The 22,844-nt window shown below is 40.0% G+C and overlaps 1 protein-coding gene across 6 annotated transcripts in view; it reads right to left on the bottom strand.

Annotated features, from left to right (window-relative positions):
- Positions 1-14,325, bottom strand: part of EXOC4 (exocyst complex component 4) — a 750,068-nt gene extending 735,743 nt beyond the window's left edge. For all 6 annotated transcript variants that reach the window (XM_003983067.5, XM_045052771.1, XM_045052769.1 and 3 more), the window contains exon 1: positions 14,177-14,325. In XM_003983067.5, the coding sequence (XP_003983116.1) occupies positions 14,177-14,262 (86 nt within the window). In that variant the 5' untranslated portion in view covers positions 14,263-14,325. The remainder of the gene's footprint in view (positions 1-14,176) is intronic.
- Positions 14,326-22,844: the final 8,519 nt, after the last annotated feature.

The raw sequence follows: 22,844 nt of genomic DNA, 5'->3' as shown, positions 1-22,844 counted from the left end.
GTCATGCTATCTGAAAACAGTTAATATGCTTAAGTATTTACTAAGGGCATTCCTTGTTGGTATCCAGTGACCTCTCCTCCAGGAATAACAAAAACAACTGATGTAAATCCCTTCAAACAACTCAGAAAAATTAATCACAAGTAAGGTCCCACATATCCAAAAATCACTTACTTATCAGGAAGCTACAGCTGTTCAAAGCACAATCGACAGCAGGAATCAAAACTCAGTGATACCCTTCCTGGGAAATAAGGCCTCTTAGAGAAACTAACAGTCTCTGAGCCCTTGTACTTTTTCCTCATCTGGCACCTGAACCCCTCAACCTGTACCGCCTTCCACTCTTGTCAGGACAATCCTGATGAATTTTTTTTAATCACATAATGGAAAGAGCACCAGACAAGGGGTCCTCTTTATTTACAAAATAGACTAACACATTGTCATAAGGCAAAAAGTAAGTATTTTTAAACCCCAAAACACAAGGATTAACTAGTTTTGGACCCTCACTCCAAACAGGAAAAAAAAAAAAAAAAACCATTAGTTTACTGAGCTTTCTAGAATATTCCTTTTGGTTATTGATCCCAAGAAAGAAAAAAAAACCCTAGAACAGACATGATTCTTGAAAACAGGAATCCTATTTTCTTTCCCAAACTGCTTTTAAACAAAAACATTTAGGTTACACTATTAGATGATCTACTTAGCCCTTATTTCAAAGTCTGAGAGTCAGATTTTCTTTTCCTTTAAAGCATGAAACAACCAACCTAAGAAATGCCTGACAGTAACATGTCAGCAGGGGAACTAAAGCCAGTTCTACATAAGAGTAGAGTGTAACTCCAAACTAAAGAGGAAAAGAGATCAAGAATATAAAACAACTTGAGAAGTGGTCTTCAAAGCCTATTCTACTATGCAGAGCACTTTGTATACGATGAATCGTCTATAAATGCTTCCAATGAATTATAAAAAAAGAGAGAGAGACCCTCGTAATTCTGAGTTTGCATGGAAAAAAAATCACACATTAAATATTTGAGATGTGTATCACTATATAATCACATAAGATATGGCTTCACTCAAAGCATAACCAAATCTACATTACACTTTTTAATCCAATTTTATTATATTCAATTATACACTGTGACGGCTTGTTTCTTAATTATATCTTATTAGATCCCACAAAATACAAGATAATCCCATCCCAACTGATAGCAATTCATGATGACAAGTCTTCTGAAAAACTTTTTGGATGCATAAAAACAACATCCCTTAATTCGCTACTAAGATTCATTTAATATCAAGTGACAGCAAACAATTTCTGCTTTAAAGTCAATTGAAAATTCACTGGTGTCTTGCTTCAGACAGCACTTAGGGCCAATTACTACACCCAAAACATGCGGTTTTTCAATATTTCAATTAACTCGGTTATACAAAATACTTCTGGGGGCCAAAAGCTCTAAATCTTATAACCAACAGAGAAGGGCATTATCTAAAATTAAGTAAAATCAGCCTCACTAAAGCATAAAACTGAATCCAGGATTGACAGAGTCCATTTGAAATCCACTCCCTACCCTCACTTAACCAGCACTATCTCTTTTCCCACTTGAGCTTGAAGCTCCACATGCGCCCTACAGCCTTCTCCACAGGGATCTTATTTTTCATCCCCCATGGAAGACTCCTGTGACTACAACACATTACGGCATTTGGTCATTTTGAAGGTGTAGGCTACTTCCCTAACGTGGAGATTCTGGCGAGTTCCTCAGAAATCACATTTTAGAAGACAAAAGTAGGTGTTGCATGGCACTAGGTTATCTTGGAAATTCCGGATTACCCAAATTGAAGCAGGTTTCTTAACTACAGACATCCGAGAGACTTTAACACGTCCATGCACAAGGGAGGGAGGGCAGAAGCTGGGTGGACGAGACGTGAAGAGTATGTAGTATCTCTTAGATTTGTCCACAGACCCTTGTAATGCCCTTCCCTCCCTCTCCCCAGGACCTACATATAAACACACCCACACATTTTCATGAAATTTTCAAACACGTACAAAAACCAAGAGACTCCTCAAATAACCCAGCTTCAATAACTGTGAACACATCCCAATCTTGTTACACCCTAACTTCGACCCTCAACCCCCATGATTTTGAAGCAAATACTAGACACGATATTTTTACTGGTATATATTCAGTATGTATCTCTCAAAATTAAAAGAAAAGAGTCTTAATTCCAGTGTAATTTATATAGTGTTATATTGGTTTCAGATGTACATACAGCGATTCAACAAGTCTATCCATCACTCCGTGCTCATAACAATAAATGTACCCTTAATCCCCTTCACCTACTTCACCCATCCTCCCACTCACCTCCTCTCTGGCAGTTAGAAGGCTGTGTTTCTTTTGTCTGTCTTTTTCCATGTTCAATTGCTCTTTTACTTAAATTAAGAATATTTTTGTAAACATAGCCAAGATACCATCGTCTCCGCTTTAAAAAGTTAATGCTCATTGGTTTACCTTATTTCCCCCAACTAAATTACATCCTAACGGCTACCCAATTTGCATTCAAAACACCTGCTAATCTTAAGATGGAGGTTCTGCCAAGGTGGGTAGGTGGTGACTGAGTCTGCACTTTTTTTTTTTTTTTGAGATTCTGAATTTTTAAAAACACGCAAGTGATATATTTGAGTATAAAAATGACGTCTCCCATAATATTTAGCACAATGATAGGCACCAAATTTTGAATGGAAAAACACGTTTTTGAACTATGTGCCACTTTATTTTTTGCAAAGGCTATATGAAAACTTTTAAAACAATAAACGTCAGGAAAGGTTCTCCTAAGGAACTTAAAACATTAAGTTTGCCTACCATGTCAAATAGTCACAAGAACCTCCCTGTTAAATGGTAGTTTCCGTGTTTTTCAAGGCGAATTCCCAACACAGAAAGGACTGGCTACTGAAAAGAGCAGAACTCATTTCATGGCTTGAAAAGCAGTTAACAATGTAAGGAGCAGAGTAGAAGATGATAGAGAGCAGCCCCCACTACTGCAAACCGAAAAATGCGAGCACAGATTGCAAACTTCCAAATGCAAGCAAAAACAAAAAGCAAAACAAAACCACCACCAACAAAAATAACCTAAACGCTGTGCCACCCGAAGAAAACCAATTACCAGCTCTATGAGAGCTCAGGCTGCGACGAACAATACTATCACAGGCATTAAACAAAACAAAAAAAACTATACCCTCAAAAACAAATACATAAGCCGATGCAATAGTTCTAAAGCATTTCTAGGCGTTCTGAAGGCAAAGTTCCTGGAAAAATATTATATGAAGTGAAACTTTTTAGCTGCTTAATTAAACACTCTGCAAAATACTGCAAAAATCAGGCCATCAGGGCTGAGATACCTACCTCACTCTCCTGCCATACCTTCAGACAGCACATCTGATTACCTTATTCTTCCCCTCTGGGCATATGCAGCTGATGAAATCGGACCAATGAAAAATCAAACTTTAGAGATATTTTTCAAAATAGTAAGCCCTGATGGACTTCCACTTCTGGCCGAGATGAAATGACAGGAACTAAATTTACCCTAGCATCTGAAAGTAACAACAACAACCAAAAAAACCCAATTTTGAAACCTTAAACATGAAGGCAGTTAAGAGTTTGCAGGGCTGGTGACAGAGGAAAGAGAACTGCACAGGGCACTCTGGAGATCTGGAGAAGGGCTCCCTTAAAGCTTCCGCTGACCATCATCAGCACATGCATGAAAGGAAATAACCCAAGGCCAGGAATAGAACCACCAGTAAGGATTAGTGGACACGGTATCTGAAATCACACACAGCCAGAGTGAAAAATCTCATGATTCACAGAGCACTGGGTGGAGTATTCAAAAGGATTTTGCAACAGAAGTGAGGCAAAATTGGCGCTAAACCAAATGCTGCTCTGCTCCCAATGAACAAAACTTAAAATAAGACCTGAAAGGACCACAGTTTCCAAGCAACCTAACCACATCCCAGAACAAAACTCAGGAATATTTACAGGAAAACAAAGACATCCACTACCAGTACCCAAAAAGGTAAAAATCACAGTATATAGTATCCAAAAGGTATAGAAGAATGTAAAATGGGGGGGGGGGGGACAGATAATCAACTAAAACTAACCCAAAAATGACACAGATGACAAAATTAGTAAAGAAGAACATTAAAACCATTATACCTGTTTCCATAGTTCAAGAAGCTATAGGAAAGACTGAACATGTAAGGAAAGCTATTAATGATTTTCCTTAAAAAACCCAAATCAAACTTCTAGAGCCCCTAACTACAATCTAATAAAAATTACATCACATAGGATTAACAACAGATTGGAAATTGTAGAAAAGATGAACTTGAAGACGCAATAATGGAAACGATACCAAAAAAAAAAAAAAAAAAAAAAACAAGAAAAAAAGACTGGGTGTGAAAACACTGAAGTGGCCTGTAAGATAAATCTGACCAACAATATGTGTAACACTTACACGCTGAAATCCATTTAAAAACTGCTGAAATTAATTAAATAAAGAGATATACCTGTTCAGGGATAAGACAACTCACAGCTGTCAATTCTCCCACATTAATCTGTACATTCAATGCAATCCCAGCCAAAATCCCAGCATGTTTTATGGTAGAAATTGACTAGCTAATTCAAAGATTAATATGGAAAAAAATAAAAAATAAAATTGATACAGAAATGGACCTAGAATAGTGACAAAAATTTTTAAGAAATACAATACAGTTGGAGAACATATACTGTCTACAAGACTTATAAAAGCAACAATCAAGACTTTGTAGGGACACCTGGGTGACTCAGTTTGTTGATCAGCTGACTCTTGACTTTAGCTCAGGTCATGTTCCCAGAGTTCATGGGATCAAACCCCGTGTCAGGCTCTGCACTGAATACGAAGCCTGCTTAAGATATTCTCTCTCTCTCTCTCTCTCTCTCTCTCTCTCTCTCTCTCTCTCTCTCTCTCTCTGCCCCTCTCCACTGCTCGCACTCTCTCTCTCAAAAAAAAAAAAAAAAAAAAAAAAAAAGACTGTGGGGCTGCTGTGTAATAATGTTATCAAGATAAAAAGATGAATGGAACAGACTAGATAATCAAGAAAGAGACCCGCACTGGTCAAATGATTTTTGACAGAGGTGCAAAAGAAATTCAGTGAAGAAAGCATAATCTTTTTAACAAATGGTGCTGGAATAACAGGATACTCTCACACAAAATACGAACTGGAAAGAAATGGACAGGGATGCTGGAAATGTTCACCTCTATCTTGATGTGGGTAGTGGTTACACAAGTTAAAATTCATCAAGACATATACTTAATATGTATACACTTTACTACATGTATATATACCTCAAAAAGTGAGACAAATAAAGTGAGCATACAGGTCAGCATATAAAGATCCTATATCTATTTTAAAAATTATTTCTATCTATACACCCATTTCATACCCACACAGAGACAGAGAAATGTCTACAGTTGGGTACAGCTAATATCAATGATGGTTAGTAATTTACAAAAGATAAAGTTTGGAATACTTTTCATCTTCCATCTTGCTGCATTTCCAGTGCTTGAACTCTTTACATGAATGTGTATTATTTTTATAACAATTTTAAACACTGGAAGCAAATTTCTTAATAATTTTTAATTCTGGGTAAAGAGAATATATTTTTCTTCTCTGTAATTTTCCATATTTTTTGATTTCCCCACTTAGAAAATGTATAATTACAGGGGTGCCTGGGTGGCTCAGTCGGTTGAGCATCCCACTTCGGTTCAGGTCATGATCTTGCTGTTCGTGGGTTCAAGCCCTGCGTGGGGCTCTGAGCTGACAGCTCAGAGCCTGGAGCCTGCTTCAGATTCTGTCTCCCTCTCTCTCTGTCTCTGCTCACACTCTGTCTCTTTCAAAAATAAATAGACATTTTAAAAAAAATTTAATGTATAATTACAAGGACTACACAGCAATACAAAAAAATTTTGTTATGCTAAAAAAAATTAAGTTTGTTATAATTACAAGTATTAAATCTCTGTATGTACCTAAACAGAATCCACACACAAACCTTAAAAAGAAAATAGGTATTATTTGGGAAGAAGATTGTTGGATTTTTTTTTTATCACTTTTTTTTTTTTTTACCACCTTTTGTGATGCAATTTTTATAAAGGAAAATGAGGAAAGCTACAATGACAAGTGTGCACAAGAAGAGAACAAAAGGCATGGAATGTTGTTCACGATCCCACATGTGTCCAACAATGGAGAAAAGAGATCATCTTTCCAACAAATGGTGCTGGACATCCACGTGCAAAAAAAAAAAAAGAGGGGCGCCTGGGTGGCGCAATCGGTTAAGCGTCCGACTTCAGCCAGGTCACGATCTCGCGGTCCGTGAGTTCGAGCCCCGCGTCAGGCTCTGGGCTGATGGCTCGGAGCCTGGAGCCTGTTTCCGATTCTGTGTCTCCCTCTCTCTCTGCCCCTCCCCCGTTCATGCTGTCTCTCTCTGTCCCAAAATAAATAAAAACGTTGAAAAAAAAATTTTTTTTAAAAATAAAAAAAATAAAAAAAAAAAAAGATCTGGACACAGATCTTATAGCCTTCACAAAATGTAACTCATAGCAGATAACAGTCCCAAATTTAAGACAAAATATAAAGCCCCTAGAAGTTAATATTGGAGAAAATTTAGACGATTTGGGGTATGGCATAGACTTCCTATAGTTTATTTGAGAGAGCCCACATACATGCACACAGGGGAGAGGCAAAGAGAGGGAGAGAGAGAATCCCAAACAGGCTCCACAGTGTCAACACGAAGCCCAAAGCCGGGCTCGATCTCACAAACCGTGAGATCATGACCTGAGCTGAAGCCAAGTCAAACACGTAACCAACTGAGCCATCCAGGCAACCCAGCACAGACTTTTTAGATACAACACCAAAGACATGACCCACGACGGAAATCACTGATGAGCTGGACTTCGTGAAAATTACAAATTTCTGCTCTGGGAAAGACTATGTCAAGAGAATGAAAACACAAGATCGGGAAAAAATATTTGCAAAACACGTATACCCACATGCATCCAACTACGACATGCAACTACGTGACAGTGAGACAAATACCACCCTCTTACTCATAACAGAGTTAATAAAGAAAGACAGTCATCAAAAACATCCAGTTCCTGGCCAGGGCCAAGGAAAACAGGTACGCTACCACACCACCTGTGGGGGTGTAAATTACCATCTTCCCAGAGGACATTTTGACTCTGTCAAAATACAAAATGTGCATATACTCAGATGTAGCAATTCCTCTCTTACTGCCATGATTTTACACCATGGATATGGCTCTCAGAGGTACGTGAATGCTCACTGCAATGCATTTTTAACGGAAGACGAAAAGGGGAAAAAAAAAAACTTAAGTGTTACAAAAGGGGTGGGAAAGAGACCGCCAATTAAATAGATTATGGGGTGCCATGTGACAGAACGCGACATCGCCACTGAAAAGACTGAATAGATCAGGGGCGCCTGAGTGGCTCAGTCAGTTGGGTGTCCAATTTCGGCTCAGGTCATGATCTCGCAGTCCGTGAGTTCAAGCCCCGCGTCGGGCTCTGTGCTGACAGCTCAGAGCCTGGAGCCTGTTTCAGTCTGTGTCTCCCTCTCTCTCCGACCCTCCCCCGTTCATGCTCTGTCTCTCCCTGTCTCAAAAATAAATAAACGTTAAAAAAAAAATTTTAAAAAAAGACTGAATAGATCAATATGTGCTGCTAGAAGAGATCTCCAAAATAGAGAAAAATAAGCCAATGAACAAAGGTTCAAAAATATAGTCTGACCCCAATTGTTTAAAGAATATATAATACATAATTTTCATGAATATTCCTTTAAGTGCACATAATTTCATAAATAATATTATATATTAACATATTAAATATTAAAAAATGGGGCACCTGGGTGGCTCAGTCGGGTAAGCATACAACTCTTGGTTTCGGCTCAGGTCGTGATCTCACGGTTCATGAGGTCAAGCCTTGCATCGGGCTCTACGCTGTCTCGAAGCCTCCTTAGAATCCTCTCTCCCCTTCTGTCTGCCCCTCCCCCACTCGTGCTCACTCGCTCACTCTCTCTCAAAATAAATAAACATTAAAAAAAAGAAAAAATATTAAAGAATATACATTCTTGTTTAAAGATCATACATTCACACACACTTAAATACAGTTTCTATTTTCCTCAAAGAACCAAACGACACTTAACAAGAGATATTTCAGGGAAGAGATGAACAGGGAGAAAAGTCTTCGGTTTTTATTTTGTTCCTCTTGAAATATTTGCATTTTCTAAATATGTAACTGAATTTTGAAAATTATGCCTGTGATTTCAGAAAATCATATAATTTGTTAATGGCAAAAGGGGTTACCTAGACAAAGTGATCATAGGCTTTTCAATTTGCTCGTTTATAAACTTTCTGTCCTTAACCTAATAAATATTTTGTGTTTTACGTCTGCTTATATATATTTCATATGTACACGTAAGAGTACATATACTGAAATCTAGCTTCTTTGGCTGACTCCCAAATTATCAATAATTGCCATCTTAATTCAGCTACAGAAGGTTTTTTGGTTACATTCACACCAAACTGGGAAGGAGATTTCTGACAGAAAACTAACATCCTATCCCAGTTGCTATCTGGCAAACATTACAATCAAGTTTCTCACCAGATCTCGCTCTCCCTCTCCCTCTTCTCTCTCTCTCTCCCTCTCTCTCGCTCTACTAACTACACCTCAATTCCCACCAAAAACTGACCGCACCTATCTACTCTAAGTAGTGGCTTGGAAAAAACCTGACCCAGCACCCAACATTACATACCCCTCTCTGCCTCAAGGCCTTCAGGAAATCCCCGTGTCAAAAACGACACATGAGGTTGGAAACTAAGACATGGGTTCCCAAGATATTAATTCTTCATGTTTCACAGAAAAAAATAAGCGGGGGGGAGGGGGATTATTTTGCCTCTTATATCCACATATGCTGTTGGACGTGGCAGGACTTCGAGAAAAAAGTGTTTAGTCTCGAGAGAGTCTAGCAGTGATGTTTAAACGGTACCACATTGCTGGGGCCAAGACGCCCCAGGATGCAGAGAGAGCGGGGAACCCTAAAAACCACAATGAGCCTGGCTCAGATGAAGAGAGGAGGGGCCACCGCAAACAGCGCTAACCACTTAGCACAACTTCCAGGCCTCCGCTCTGAACACAGTGACCACGTTCCCTTCTGCCACAGACTGTGCCACGGACCTCAAAGCTGTTTGTTCAAAGCTCGGATCAGAGCCCGGACCCCTTCAACAAAGCGGGCTTTGAATTACGTACAGGGCTGACCAAAAACACTCTCTGAGGAGGCAGGGAATTTAACAGGTGTCTACAATAAAGGATTTCCCAAGTTTTTGAAATCCCAACTTCTGTGAAGACATGAAAGTTGGTGACACCGTGGGCCTTCAACTGCCTTCAAACCTCCTTGACATCTGTAGCCAGAGTCTGTCTACAAAAGCTCCGCTCTGAGGTTCCGGTAAGGTCACCTCAAGCCACAGCCAAAGTCTGGCTTCCCAATTAAATGGTCTATTAAAGGCCAACTTGCAAGGAGAAGTGAGTCAACATTTAATTGGAAAGCAAATCACCTAACAGTAAGTGGTAGACACATTTCCCAATTAAAAATCTGACAAGAACTCACAAAAATAAAATAGCATCTCCAAAATGCCATTCTGCTTACTTCTCATTTAGAAAGGCTGACTGTTTCGACATCACACCAAACAAGAGGTTAGGGGGTAGGAATCAATAAAAAAGTAGGAAAATGCTGTGTGTGCACACACACGTGTAAAACTGTCCAAATTTACATCAGCGGGTAATCACGACTCTGTCCACCCAATTAGTTCCATCTCAAAGGGCCAGCGGCAAGACTTCAAGCCAAAAGCTGCAGTTAGAGGAGTGGCCTCCGACAGACTCAGTCCCAAGCACTGTCTGTCTCCTCATCAAAGCCCCACTTCCCAGCCTGAGGACCCAGCAATACCCCGGGAAGCCCACCCTTTGAAACCTCTGATTGACCTGAAATCTTTTTCCCCAGTACTTTTTTTTAAAAGGCTAAGAATTGCATTTTACAAGTCTCAAGGTTCTTAAATAACCACCTACCAAACATAACATTTTCATTACAACTACACTATACTTCTTGAAGCTATTTTGTTTTTCAAATGCTTTAAAGTGGTGGTCGATCACACCAGCAAAATAGTTATTTAACTAGTTGGCACCACAGCAGGAAACAGTGATGAGATTTGGCCATTCCCCATGTCTATATCTACTGTATCTTTAGGTCGAACCCTTACCCACCTGTAGTTTCCTTATGCTGTTCCAACTCATGGAGAGAGCATTAAATATATATGTGTTATGCTAATGCCCAATAAGAAATACAAATAACTGTTTTTTACACATCTGAACAAAAGAACTGATGGAGAATTTTTAACACTCACTATTCAAAAAAAAAAAAAACTGCTCAGTGACATAAAAAGAGAAATAAAGAGAAATAAAGCCCAACTAATCAAATTTTTCAAAGGACTATCACTGACAAATCATTTCTTTGGTGCTAAAATGATAGGTCCAAGGGAACATGAAAGAGAACTGGCACGTATCAGATAGATCTTCAAGGGTGCTGAGACTTTATAAACATGAGCCTAAAATGGGTTCAAGAAAGCTTTGGTATTTATTTGAAAGAGAATCTAAAAAGAAGTTAAGGAGAAGAGGAAGCAATCCTCAAAAGTTTTACATGAGAAATTAAGAATCATGAAGACAGAGGCTCCTGGGTGGCTCAGTCCGTCAAGCATCCAACTTCAGCTCAGGTCATGATCTCACTGCTCCTGGGGTCGAGCCCCACATCGGGCTCTGTGCTGACAGCTCAGAGCCTGGAGCCTGCTTCAACTTCTTTCTCCCTTTCTCTGCCCCTCCCCCACTCATGGTCGCTCATGCTCGCTCACGTGCTCCCTCTCTCTCTCTCTCTCTCTCTCCTTCAAAAATAAACATTAAAAAAATTTTTTTAATCACAAATACAATGTTGCAAGAAGGGTATCACAAAGAATACAAACTGAACAGACAAAGCAGCAACTTCAGAGTGAGAAAAGAGTTTACTAACAAGAAATATACATTCCCGTTTTTTCCTGTTTTAGCAAGATGTAATTGACATATTACACTGCAGTCCTTTAAGCTGTACAACACGGCTTAATATATTGTGTATACTGCAAAATGATTACCATAAGCTTAGTTAACATCCATCCACCGCACACAGTGACAATTTCTTGTAATGAAAACTTTTAAGATCTACTGTCTTACCAACAACGTTCCCCACTCTATTCTCTGCTGAAGTACTCTCCCCTGCTACTCCCCACCTAAACACCGAAGTTACTACCATTCTCCTCTCATTAACTGCCACTGTTTTTATGAAATTTAAACCACTGTGTATGTTCAAAAGCACATCACGGACATAACAACAAGGAGGGAGACCTAGCAACACTTTCGCTTCAACCCCACAATGTTCCTATGACTCAAAGAAATATTGAAATACAAACATTAACACTCCAGAACCAACAATATCCAGTCATAAGTAAGGTCCTATGTAACCACGAGCTCGAATCCTTACTAAACTTGCCCAGAGGGGCACCTGGATGGCCTAGTCAGTGAGTGTCCGACTGTTGATTTCGGCTCAGGCCATGATCCCAGGGTCATGGGATTGAGCCCAGTATTGGGCTCCATGCTGAGCGTGGAGCCTAAGATGATCCCCCCCGCCTTCCCTCCCTCCGTCCCTTCCCCCCAGCTTATGCTCTCTCTCTAAAATAAATTTTAAAAAAAAACTTGCCCAGGATACTAGGTCTGGACACTCTGTTATACCACGCTAGTCAACAGATGTTTGAAAAGGGTTATTCAAGTGGTCGGAGGTGGTCAAGGATAAGGAAGAAAAATGACAAATATTAACACACAACAGAAGTCAGCACAAAAAATGCATTGCCCTAAATCATGGTGATAACGCGAAGGTAATATAGATGGGTGGAAGAGATGGACGAACAACCACAAAATCATATTCCACACCATCCAGCGGCAAAGTCCCCCTGAAGAGCAAAGGAACAGTCAACCAAAGGCAGTGTTTCTGAACCAGCATCAGTAAAAAAATAAATAAACTTTAGTTTGGTTTTCATGTTTTCAAATGTAGGGCATTTAGAGTGAATGTAATTGGGCATTTAAGAAAATTGATACACAGCAGAAGTGGTAAAGCCTACAGAATCGTAAGTACACAGTTGAAATGGTACATTTATATACAGCTGTTCCCTTCCCTAAACCACACTCTACTTCACCACTCCTCTTGGATTCTCATATTTCACCTGTCTCTGTCTCTCCCACTCTTATGTCATAGTTTTTACTTCCGTATTTTACCCCTCAAGTGAGCTATACTCTCCAGGATAACGTCATGTCTGATTCATCTTCGCAAAACTCAGGGCATTCCCTCATTTGTTTAACATATATTTATATATTTACTAAGTATGTATTAAGGACCAGGCATCATACTACAAACTAGCATTAAATGCACAGTTTAAATGAATGTTGACTACAAGGCAGAAAAAAGAAGCTCAAAAAAGAACCCAAATAAATTCATGCATTATAATTCTACAGGAGATTAAGATGGGCCACTACCAACACTCTAGTTGGAGTTTTAGTATCATGAAACATCTACACTATCTATACTGTCACAGCAAGAATGTGGGTCCACACTAGACCCGCATTCCCTTTGTATGGCCTGCCAGGTTTATTAAGTATTTCCATACAGAGAATTATCATCTTAATTAAAAAATCTTAATTAAAAAGAAAAAAATCAACCAAAAAACTTAGTAATAATGATTCAATATGCCATGATATGAAATTAGAGGCCCCAAAATAACACCCATGAGAAGGGTCTTTATCAGTCCATGAGTGGGAGACTGTTTTAAAATTCAATCTATGGGGCGCCTGGGTGGCTCAGTCGGTTGAGCATCCGACTTCAGCTCAGGTCATGATCTCACGGTCTGTGAGTTCGAGCCCCGCGCCGGGCTCTGGGCTGACAGCTCAGAACCCAGGGCCTGTTTCAAATTCTGTGTCTCCCTCTCTCTCTGACCCTCCCCCGTTCATGCTCTGTCTCTGTCTCAAAAATAAATAAACGTTAAAAAAATTTTTTTTTAAATTCAATCTATGCATACCTTCAAGCCCTTAGGAACTACCAGGTACTACTGACCCTGGGTTTTAAAAAGATCAACAGGACATTCCAGGAGCCCTCCTAGAACTCAACCAAAAGTTTAGCATAGGTAGAGGGATAGAGGAGAGGGGGAAGGGGGGGGGCATTTTATGAAAAATACCTGAGTTTAAGTTCAAAGGTCAACAAAGTAAAAACGTGATAAATACATTTTATTCAGGTTGTTTTAATCACTCCCTGTATCATGCTTAATGGTGTTCGAAAGGATTCCCCTATCCTTAATCTAGATCACATTTTTAAAACAGGAGCCCCACCAATCCCACTCCCACCATACATATTCTGGGAGAATGGCAGATAACTCGAAATTTGTTTGGTTTTGTTTTGAAGGACTAGACCGGGATAGGAAGGCAGAAAAAAATTGAAAACGGATGTGTGCCTTCAAACCCACGGCCCTTCTACCAGCTCATTACAGGCTCTTGTATTTGAAGCTGTGGCCATTCACAGGTGGTTGGAGGTGTCCGAAGTGTGAGAACACAATCTGCAACTCGTGACAGTAGTCCCCGGACTTCAGGGCCTTCCACCCAGAAATCCAGGAAACAAGAAGCCTTCCCTAGTGAGCGCGGCTGAAGGCAATCCATAAATAAACGTTGTATGAATAAATGAATACACCTGGCTTTCTCTACCAAGCCCCCAAACAGCGTGCCTTTAGGGCCCGGGGACCCTAATGGAAAGCTCTGGCCCTACAGAAAAGACAGCGAGGCGGGGTTCCTCCCTCTAGCCCAACCCCAGAGAAAAAGGGGGGACTGTGGGGGTCCTTGGGAGGGGTTGGGGGAGGCAAGGAGGAAAGGGGAGGGGTCGGCAGGGTGGAACCCACCTAACCCTTCTCCCTTCCAAAGCGGAGGTCGAGCCGCTGCCCGCTGCCCCCCGTCCCCTGACCCTGCCTCCTGCCTCCCTCACCTGATCACAGAGATGAGCAGCCCCGAGGGGTCTTTGCTTTTGCTGACAGTGCTTCTGTATTTCCCACCAGCTGCTTCTGCCGCCATCTTGGTACCGGGCGGGGAGGGGGAGAGCCGGTAGGCTAGAAGGGCCAAAGCGAACGTAGGCTCTGTAATTGACCTCGCTGGGGAGTCCACCAATGGAAAAAGAGAAGTTCAGAGACGCGCAACGGGACAGTCCAATCACTGGAATAAGGAGGCGGGACTGAGGCAGCAAGTTTCCAGGCCGCGCACGCGTTCTAAGCATTCTGGGAATTGTAGTTTTCTTCCGCGGTTCCTGGGAACACAGGGAAACTAAACCAGTGGTAACTTGGTCAAGTCTCCTAAGGACTGTCTGATTTGTATCTATTCTGATCTGGTGGGATTCTTTTTTTTTTTTTTTTTCAGTGTCCTTGTTTTTAGAATTTTATCAGCTTTTTAATCAAATGTATCTAACGATGCCAAAATGTATACGTAGGGGCATGTATTTTACTGGGGCAGGGTTGTGGAAAGGGATGTCTATGAGCAAAATTGTAATTTAAACACAAGTGGTTTAAAAAATAAATAAAGTGCGAAAATAAGACACGGAGATGCTTTTCTTTAGAGAATAAATACTTATTCTCTAAAACTAAATTTTCTACATTCGTTTTATATGTGAGTTCAATAATCTTCCAACATCCCTGTATTTGCAGATAATGCTTTAAAAACATAGCTGCAAGAGCTCACAAATTGGATACTGACAAAAAGACCAAAAAACAAAACTGACCAAATTGCAGATTTTTTCTTCCCAAGCTAAATAAAATATAGATAGTAATAATGTACATTTGAACTTTATTATTTTTGCCGGTAGGTTTTTATACTTTTTTTTTTAATATTTATTTATTTCGGGGGAGAGCACAAGCTGGGAGAAGGGGACAGAGGATCTGAAGCCAGGTCTGTACTGACAGGCAGATAACAGTGAGCTGATACGGGGCTTGAACTCACGAACCCTGAGATCATGACCTGAGCCAAAATCCAATGCTCAAAAAACTGAGCCACCCAGGTGCCCTGGTTGTTACATTTCTTGCATTTGACTCCACTGGCTTAGTCATTAATTCAGCAGATGAAATAAGCAAAAAACGAAGATTAGCATATGTATGAGAAGTATAAATTAAGGAACAAGAAGAAAAACATGAAGCAGGAGGGAAGGAGGTGATCTGCTTAGTAGCAGTAAAGATTTAAAGAACTTCAGAACTGAAAAGAAAGCAAATTCAGAGGTTCTGGAGTTGTAGAGCAGAACACATCAACTATTTTTACTGAAACGATATAGAAGTACTAAGTAAGTTGTAGAACATATATATGAGGATATAACGTATAACCTCGGGGAAATATATATATATGGCCTCAGGAAATCATAATTTTAATGGTTTTTAATGAAAATGAGATTTTCATGGTATGAGTACAAAAAGCAGGCTACAAACTTAGGTAACTTATATACATAGAGAAAAGTAATTGACCCTACTGGCCAAGAATGCAGGCCAGGAGAAAACCATGATCATCCCAGTTGCTGCAGAAAAAGCTTTTGACAAAATCCAACACCCTTTTCACAATGAAACACTCAGCAAACTAGAGATAGAAGGGAACTTCTTCAGCATGATAAAGACTATTTATTTAAAAAACACAGCTAACATCATACACAATGGTGAAAAACTGAAAGCTTTCCAGCTGTGATCAAGCACAAGACCAGGATGCCCACTTTTGCCACTTCTATTCAACAAACTACTGGAAATCCTAGCCAGAGCAATTAGGCAAGAAAAAGAATAAAATTGGAAAGGAAGAAGTGAAACTATCTCTATTTGCAGATACTATGATTTTACACATGGAAATCCTAAAGAATTTTTTTAAAAAAATGATTAGACCTAGTAAATTACTTCAGCAAGGTTGCAGGATGCAATATTAAGACAAATCAGCAGTGTTTTTATACACTAGCAATGAACAATCCAAAAGAAAATTGCCAAAACAATTCCAGTAACAGCACTGAAAAGAATAAAATACTTAAAAATGAATTTAACCAAGGAAGTGAAAGACTTCTACACTGAAAGCTACAAAATATTGCTGAAGTAAAGAAGAATCAAATAATGGGAAGACATCCTGTGTCCATTAATTAAAACAAAATACAGGTAAGATGCCAATATTCCCTAAAGCTATCTACAAACTCAATGCAATTCTTATGAAAATTCCAATGGCCTTTTTTGCCAAATTGGAAACACTGATCCTAAAATTCATACAGAATTGCAAGGAGCCCCAAATGGCCAAAGCAATCTTTAACAATAACAAATTTCGGGGGCGCCTGGGTGGCTCAGTCAGTTGAGTGTCCAGCTTCAGCTCTGGTCATGATCTCACAGTCTGTGGGTTCGAGCCCCACGTCAGGCTCTGTGCTGACAGCTCAGAACCTGGAGTCCTCTTTGGATTCTGTGTCTCCCTCTCTCTCTCTCTCTCTCTCTCTCTCTCTCTCTCTCTCTCTCCCTCTTTCCAGCTCGCACTCTCTCAAAATTAAACAAATGTAAAAAAAAATTTTTTTTTATAACAAAGTTGGAGAACTGAGACTTCCTGATTTCAAAAGTTGCTAACAAGCTATAGTATTCAAAAGTGTGGCATGTGGATAAAAATAGACATATAGATAACTGGAATTTTATGGAGAGTCCAGAAATGAATCCGTATATCTATGATCAATTGATTTTCTACAAGGGTGCCAATGTTATTTGATGAAAAAAGAAAAGTCTTTTCAAAAATAATGCTGGGAAAACTGGACATACACATGCAAAAGAATGAAGTTGGATCCTGTCTTAGTCTACTCAAGCTGCTATAACAAAATGCCACAGACTGGGTAGCTTATAAACAACTGAAATTTATTTCTTGCACTTCTGGAGGCTTGGAATCCAAGACCAGGGTGCCAGCATAGTCATGTTCCAGTGAAGGCCCTCGTCCTTGTTCATGGCCAGAAAATTTTTACTGTGACCTCAGTGGTAGAAGGGACTAGGGACTTTCATGAAGTCTCCTTTATAAAGAATACTGATATCTAATCACTTCCGAAAGGCCCCACCCCCCTAATGCTATCATGTTTCAAGGTTAGGATTCAACATAGGAATTTGCAGGTCAGGATGAATACATTCAGACCTCACAGCATATTACAAAATTTAACTCATAATGGATTGAAGACCTAAACATAAGAGATAAAATTCTTAGAAGAAAAAATACGGTAAATTGTTATGACCTTAGATTTGGCAATGGGTTCTTATATATCACACCTAAATCATGAGCAACAAAAGGAAAAATAGATGACTTGGATTTCATCAAAATTAGAAACTTTTGTGCATCAAAGGACACAATCAAGAAAGTAAAAAGACAACCCACAGCGTTTGAGAAAATATATGCAAATCATATATCTGATGGGGTCTTATATCCAGCATATGGAAAGAATTCTTACAACTCAACAGCAAAAGACAGAAACTCAAATTAAAAACTGGGCAATAAATTTGAATAGACATTTCTCCCAGGGAAATATACAAATGGCCAAGAAACACATGAAAAGGTGCTTTAAAACATTAGTCATCAGGGAAATGTAAATCAAAACCACAGTGAGATACCACTTCACACCCATCAGATGGCTACAATTTTAAATAATAGAAAATAAATGTTGGCAAGAATGTGGAGAAATTGGAACCCTTGTACATGGGTAGTGGGAATGTGAAATGGTGCAGCCAATGTGGAAAACAGTTCAGAGATTCCTCGAAAAGTTAAAATTACTACATGACCCACCAATTTTACCCATAGGTATATATCTAAGAGAATTGAAAACAAGTACTCAAAAAAATTCTTACACAAATGTTCATAGCAACGCTGTTCACAATAGCCAAAAGGTGGAAACAACACAAGTGTGTATCATTGGATGAGTGGATGAATGTGGTATAATATGTGGTATGTGATTGAGGTATAAACGACATGTGACATACCCATACAAAGGAATATCCTTCGGCCGTAAAAGGGATTGAAATACCAATGCATGCTACATCATCGAAGAACCTTGAAAACATTATATTAACTGAAAGAAGCTAGATACAAAAGGCTACACAATCTATGATTCCATTTGTATGAAAAGTATCCAAAATAGGCAAATTCACGCAGACAGCAGATGTCAGGGCCAAGGGCAGGACACCCAAAGATGGGCCACGTTAGCATAAAGATTGTTTTGAGTTAAAAAGGAATCAAAACTCTGCAGATTCAGGAAAGTCTCTTTACCTCCCTCTCAACCGCCTAAAAAGAACTTAGATAGAGGATCTGCTCTGGGTCCATAGATAACTACATTGCAATATGAACCAGGTACAGCAGACATGGAGGAACCTAGCAATGCCTGTTTGACCCAAGTCCTCTATGTCTCGTTGTTTCTGAGTGCCCCAGCAAATGTTTGTTTATCAAACATATCCTCTTGTGTATCTTCCTATAAATTGTATTCCTTCCCTTTGAAGTCCCAGACCCCTGCACTCTTCTTCTCCATTCAGGATGACACATATACCTCATTCTGTCTGACTGCCTTTGGAATCTCATGTCTGTGTGGATTCCCTGTATATAGGAAACTAAATTTTATTTTCTCCTGTTGATCTCTTTCATGGCAATTTGATTCTTAGTCCAGCTGGAAGGACCTTGAAGACCAGAAGAAATTCTTCTTCCCCAACACAGATTAGTGATTCTCTGGGGTTGAGGGAGATGGGAATGGAGAATGACTGCTTTAGAGACATAGGATTTCCTTTGGGGAAGATGGGAATGTTCTGGAACTCGATGGTGGTGATGGCTCCAAAATTCTGTGAATATATTAAAAGCCACTAAATAATATACTTTACAATGGTTAAAATAGTAAATATTATGTGTGTTTGGCCACAATGAAAATATTAAAAATTCAGGCTGTGCAGTAGGGCTACCTAGATTCAATCCTAGCTCTCCACCTACTGGCTGGGTTACCTTAGGCAAGTTACTTAACCTTTCTGTACCTCAGTTTCCTTACCTGTAAAGCAGTTGATAATAGGGAAGTCTCCTAGAGAGAGTAATTGTGAGACTGTGTGAGATATGCATGATCAGCACTTGGCAAATACCAGCTATTATTAGTAAAGTAAGGTACTAGTTTTGTTTAAAATACACCTCTGTAGGTATCATGAAGTTGTTTTGAGCAAGAATATAGGCATTTTTTCATTTTTTTAATACTTTCCTGTGTTTCCTGAGTTTTCTATGAATAGATTGCCTTTATAAACAGAAATAAACAAAAGAACTTTATTTTTCAAAAATTTTTTTCTTTTTAATGTTTATTTATTTTTGAGACAGAGAGAGACAGAGCATGAACAGGGGAGGGGCAGAGAGAGAGGGAGACACAGAATCCGAAACAGGCTCCGGGCTCCGAGCTGTCAGCACAGAGCCCGACGCGGGGCTCGAACCCACGGACCACGAGATCATGACCTGGGCCAAAGTCGGAAGCTCAACCGACTGAGCCACCCAGGCGCCCCAAGGACTTTTTTTTTTCAAAAGAACTTTTTTTTTTTAATTATTTTTTTTCAATGTTTATTTATTTTTGGGACAGAGAGAGACAGAGCATGAACGGGGGAGGGGCAGAGAGAGAGGGAGACACAGAATCGGAAACAGGCTCCAGGCTCCGAGCCATCAGCCCAGAGCCCGACGCGGGGCTCGAACTCACGGACCGCGAGATCGTGACCTGGCTGAAGTCGGACGCTTAACCGACTGCGCCACCCAGGCGCCCCTCAAAAGAACTTTTTTTAAAAAACACAAGAATTGGATAAGAATCAAAATGATGGCTACTTCTATCACAAACTGGAAATATAATTATGTGATAATTAAACCAATGCACCCCAATTAAACCTTAATTCAACAAACTGCTTTTGCTTCTCTATTCCATTTCCTTCATATCTCATTTCAGGAAATCTTACCCATTGTACCTTTCATCTTAAAGGGACAGGCATGCGCTTTCACATGGCTTCTCTTCTCGGTGACCTTCCAAACTAATCTCAAACTTGCACTAAACTATGAACAAATGGGGCGTCTGGGTGGCTCAGTCCGTTAAGCAGCCAACTTCAGCTCAGGTCATGATCTCCTGGTTTGTGAGTGTGAGCCCCGCATCGGGCTCTGTGCTGACAGTTCAGAGCCTGGAGCCTGCTTCAGAATCTGTGTCCAGCTCTCTCTGCCCCTCCCCAGCTTGTGCTCTCTCTCTCTCTCAAAAATAAACATTAAAAATTAAAACACACACACACACACACACACACACACACACACACAAAACTATGAACAATGAAAAATAAAATCCAGGGAAGGCTTAGTAGGTCCACCCTTTTGTAAGCCTTCAACCACAGATTCCCAAACTCACCATGCTACTTGGAACCAGATAAAATTTATGAAGATCTAAGGCACGGATTACGGACTTTGCTGTGTGGAGGGGCTGACCTACTACATGGGGAAATAAAAGAGAAGGAAATAGCATTTACTCAATACTCAAAGAAAAAGAACATAACTACTGTAGATGTTTCAATGGGAAATAAAGGAAGGCTAGGATGACTATAGCGGTCTTCATGGAAAAGGTGGGTTATAATTGAATCAGATCCAAAAAAAAAAGAGTGGAGACTTAAATATGAGAAAAGGAAGAGAAGGGCCTTTTAGACAGGTAGATGCACAAAGTGAAAACACATATCTTGTATTAAAAGAATCATTTGAATAGAATAAAGGATTCATGGAGAAGAAATGGTGTCATAGATGAAGAGATACGTGGAGATCCGCTGAGAAAGGACCTTGAACCCCATGGCCGGGCATTGGATACATTTGTGCGGTGAGGGTGAAAAGCAGTTTATGTTCAGATCTTGTTTTATGCTGTCTATTATATTGTAAACCAGGGCAGACTGTTTCTTATTATTACATTTGTAAATATACCCAGAGGCTTTTAAAGCCACGGGAACATCCAATTAAATTAAAACGCTTTGACCTCTTTGGATGAGAGGCTGTACATAAATCCAAGGTATTGATATTCTTATTATTGCGGATAAATGAAATGTGTGAGTAAGCCTACTTCAGCAGCAGATTCATAAAAAAATGCCAGGCCTAGGTGTCTGCAGGATGCCCAGCACAGAACCAGCATATTTAAATTTTATTTTTTATTTATTAAAATTTACATCCAAATTAGCATATAGTGCAACAATGATTTCAGGAGTAGATTCCTTAGCGCCCCTTATCCATGTAGCCCATCCCCCTTCCCACAATCCCTCCAGCAACCCTCAGTTTGTTCTCCATATTTATGAGTCTCTTCTGTTTTGTCCCCCTGCCTGGGTCAAATATGTTGACCCAGCATATTTTAAAAAGAGTGTCTCATAACGTCAGCCATGTGGGCCGAACCCTGGAAAGAGCTATTTCATGTCCTTGTCAATGTTGCCTTCATACAAGAGTCAGCTCATCTAAGATATAAAAAAACGCGGGGCGCCTGGGTGGCTCAGTTAGTTAAACATCCGACTCCTGGTTTGGGCTCAGGTCATGATCTCAACGGTTCACATAAAGCCCCCCATGGGGCTCTGGGCTGACAGCACAGAGCCTGCTTGGGATTGTCTCTCTCCTTATCTCTCTCCCCCTCCTCCCCACCCCACTCATACTTTCTCTCTCTCTCTCTCTCTCTCTCAAATAAATAAACATAAAAAATGTGTTTTAGGCATGGTTGAGCCTTTAGATTAAAACTGAAGGGAAAAGTTAATGATGCTTTGATCATGGGAAAAACAACGATTTTATTCAGCATTTTAATTTATCAGCTTTTTTCAATGACTTCAGTTTACATAAATCTTACAAAAATATAAGCTTAGTTTGAGATAGACACACAATGTATTCTACTGGGAGGCAAATGTTGGTAGATCACAATAGGCTCTACAATGTCTCACCTATGGATTTTGTTTTCCATATTCTTGGTACCTGGTTCAGCCTGTGTTGTCTGATTGCAGAATTATGGTTTAATTTTCATGATGCACTGGAGTTTATGAGTGTTTTAGGAAGCTGGTCAAGATTAGTATTTTCAATAATAAAGGGGAACTTTGTTGAAAGGAGAGTGTCCTTTGTTTCTGTGGGACACAAGCCTGACTACTGGTAGCTAAGGCAGCAACTGTACCCCAGTCTCTAGTCCAGATTCCAACACTCAACAAACACCAAGTGCATCGGTGTTCCAGGCACCAGGCATAGCCAAATACCTTCTGGGGCTCTCCGCTCAGATTTTCAACCAGGCCTCCAACCGAAGCCACTCTTTCTACTCCCTTCTATCCCTACTGCCTTCTTCCATTGTGTTTCCTGTTTCAACGAATGGCTCAAAAATCTGTTGAGTAAAAACACAACCTGGGATGCCTGAGTGGCTCAGTCAGTTAAGTGTCCAACTCCTGATTTCAACTCGGGTCATGATCTCACAGTTTGAGTCGGAGCCCCACGTTGGTCTCTGTGCTGACATAGTGGAACCCGATTGGGATTCTCTCTCTCTCCCTCTCTCTGTGCTCCTCCCCCAGTCATTCTCTCTCTCTCTTTCAAAAATAAATAAAGTTTTTTTTAAAAAAAAGCAACGTAGGGGTGCTTGGGTGGCTCAGTCGGTTAAGCGTCCG

Source organism: Felis catus, chromosome A2 (assembly GCF_018350175.1).
Source record: "Felis catus isolate Fca126 chromosome A2, F.catus_Fca126_mat1.0, whole genome shotgun sequence".
Taxonomy (NCBI): domain Eukaryota; kingdom Metazoa; phylum Chordata; class Mammalia; order Carnivora; family Felidae; genus Felis; species Felis catus.
This window is presented reverse-complemented; position numbering and strand designations above follow the sequence as displayed.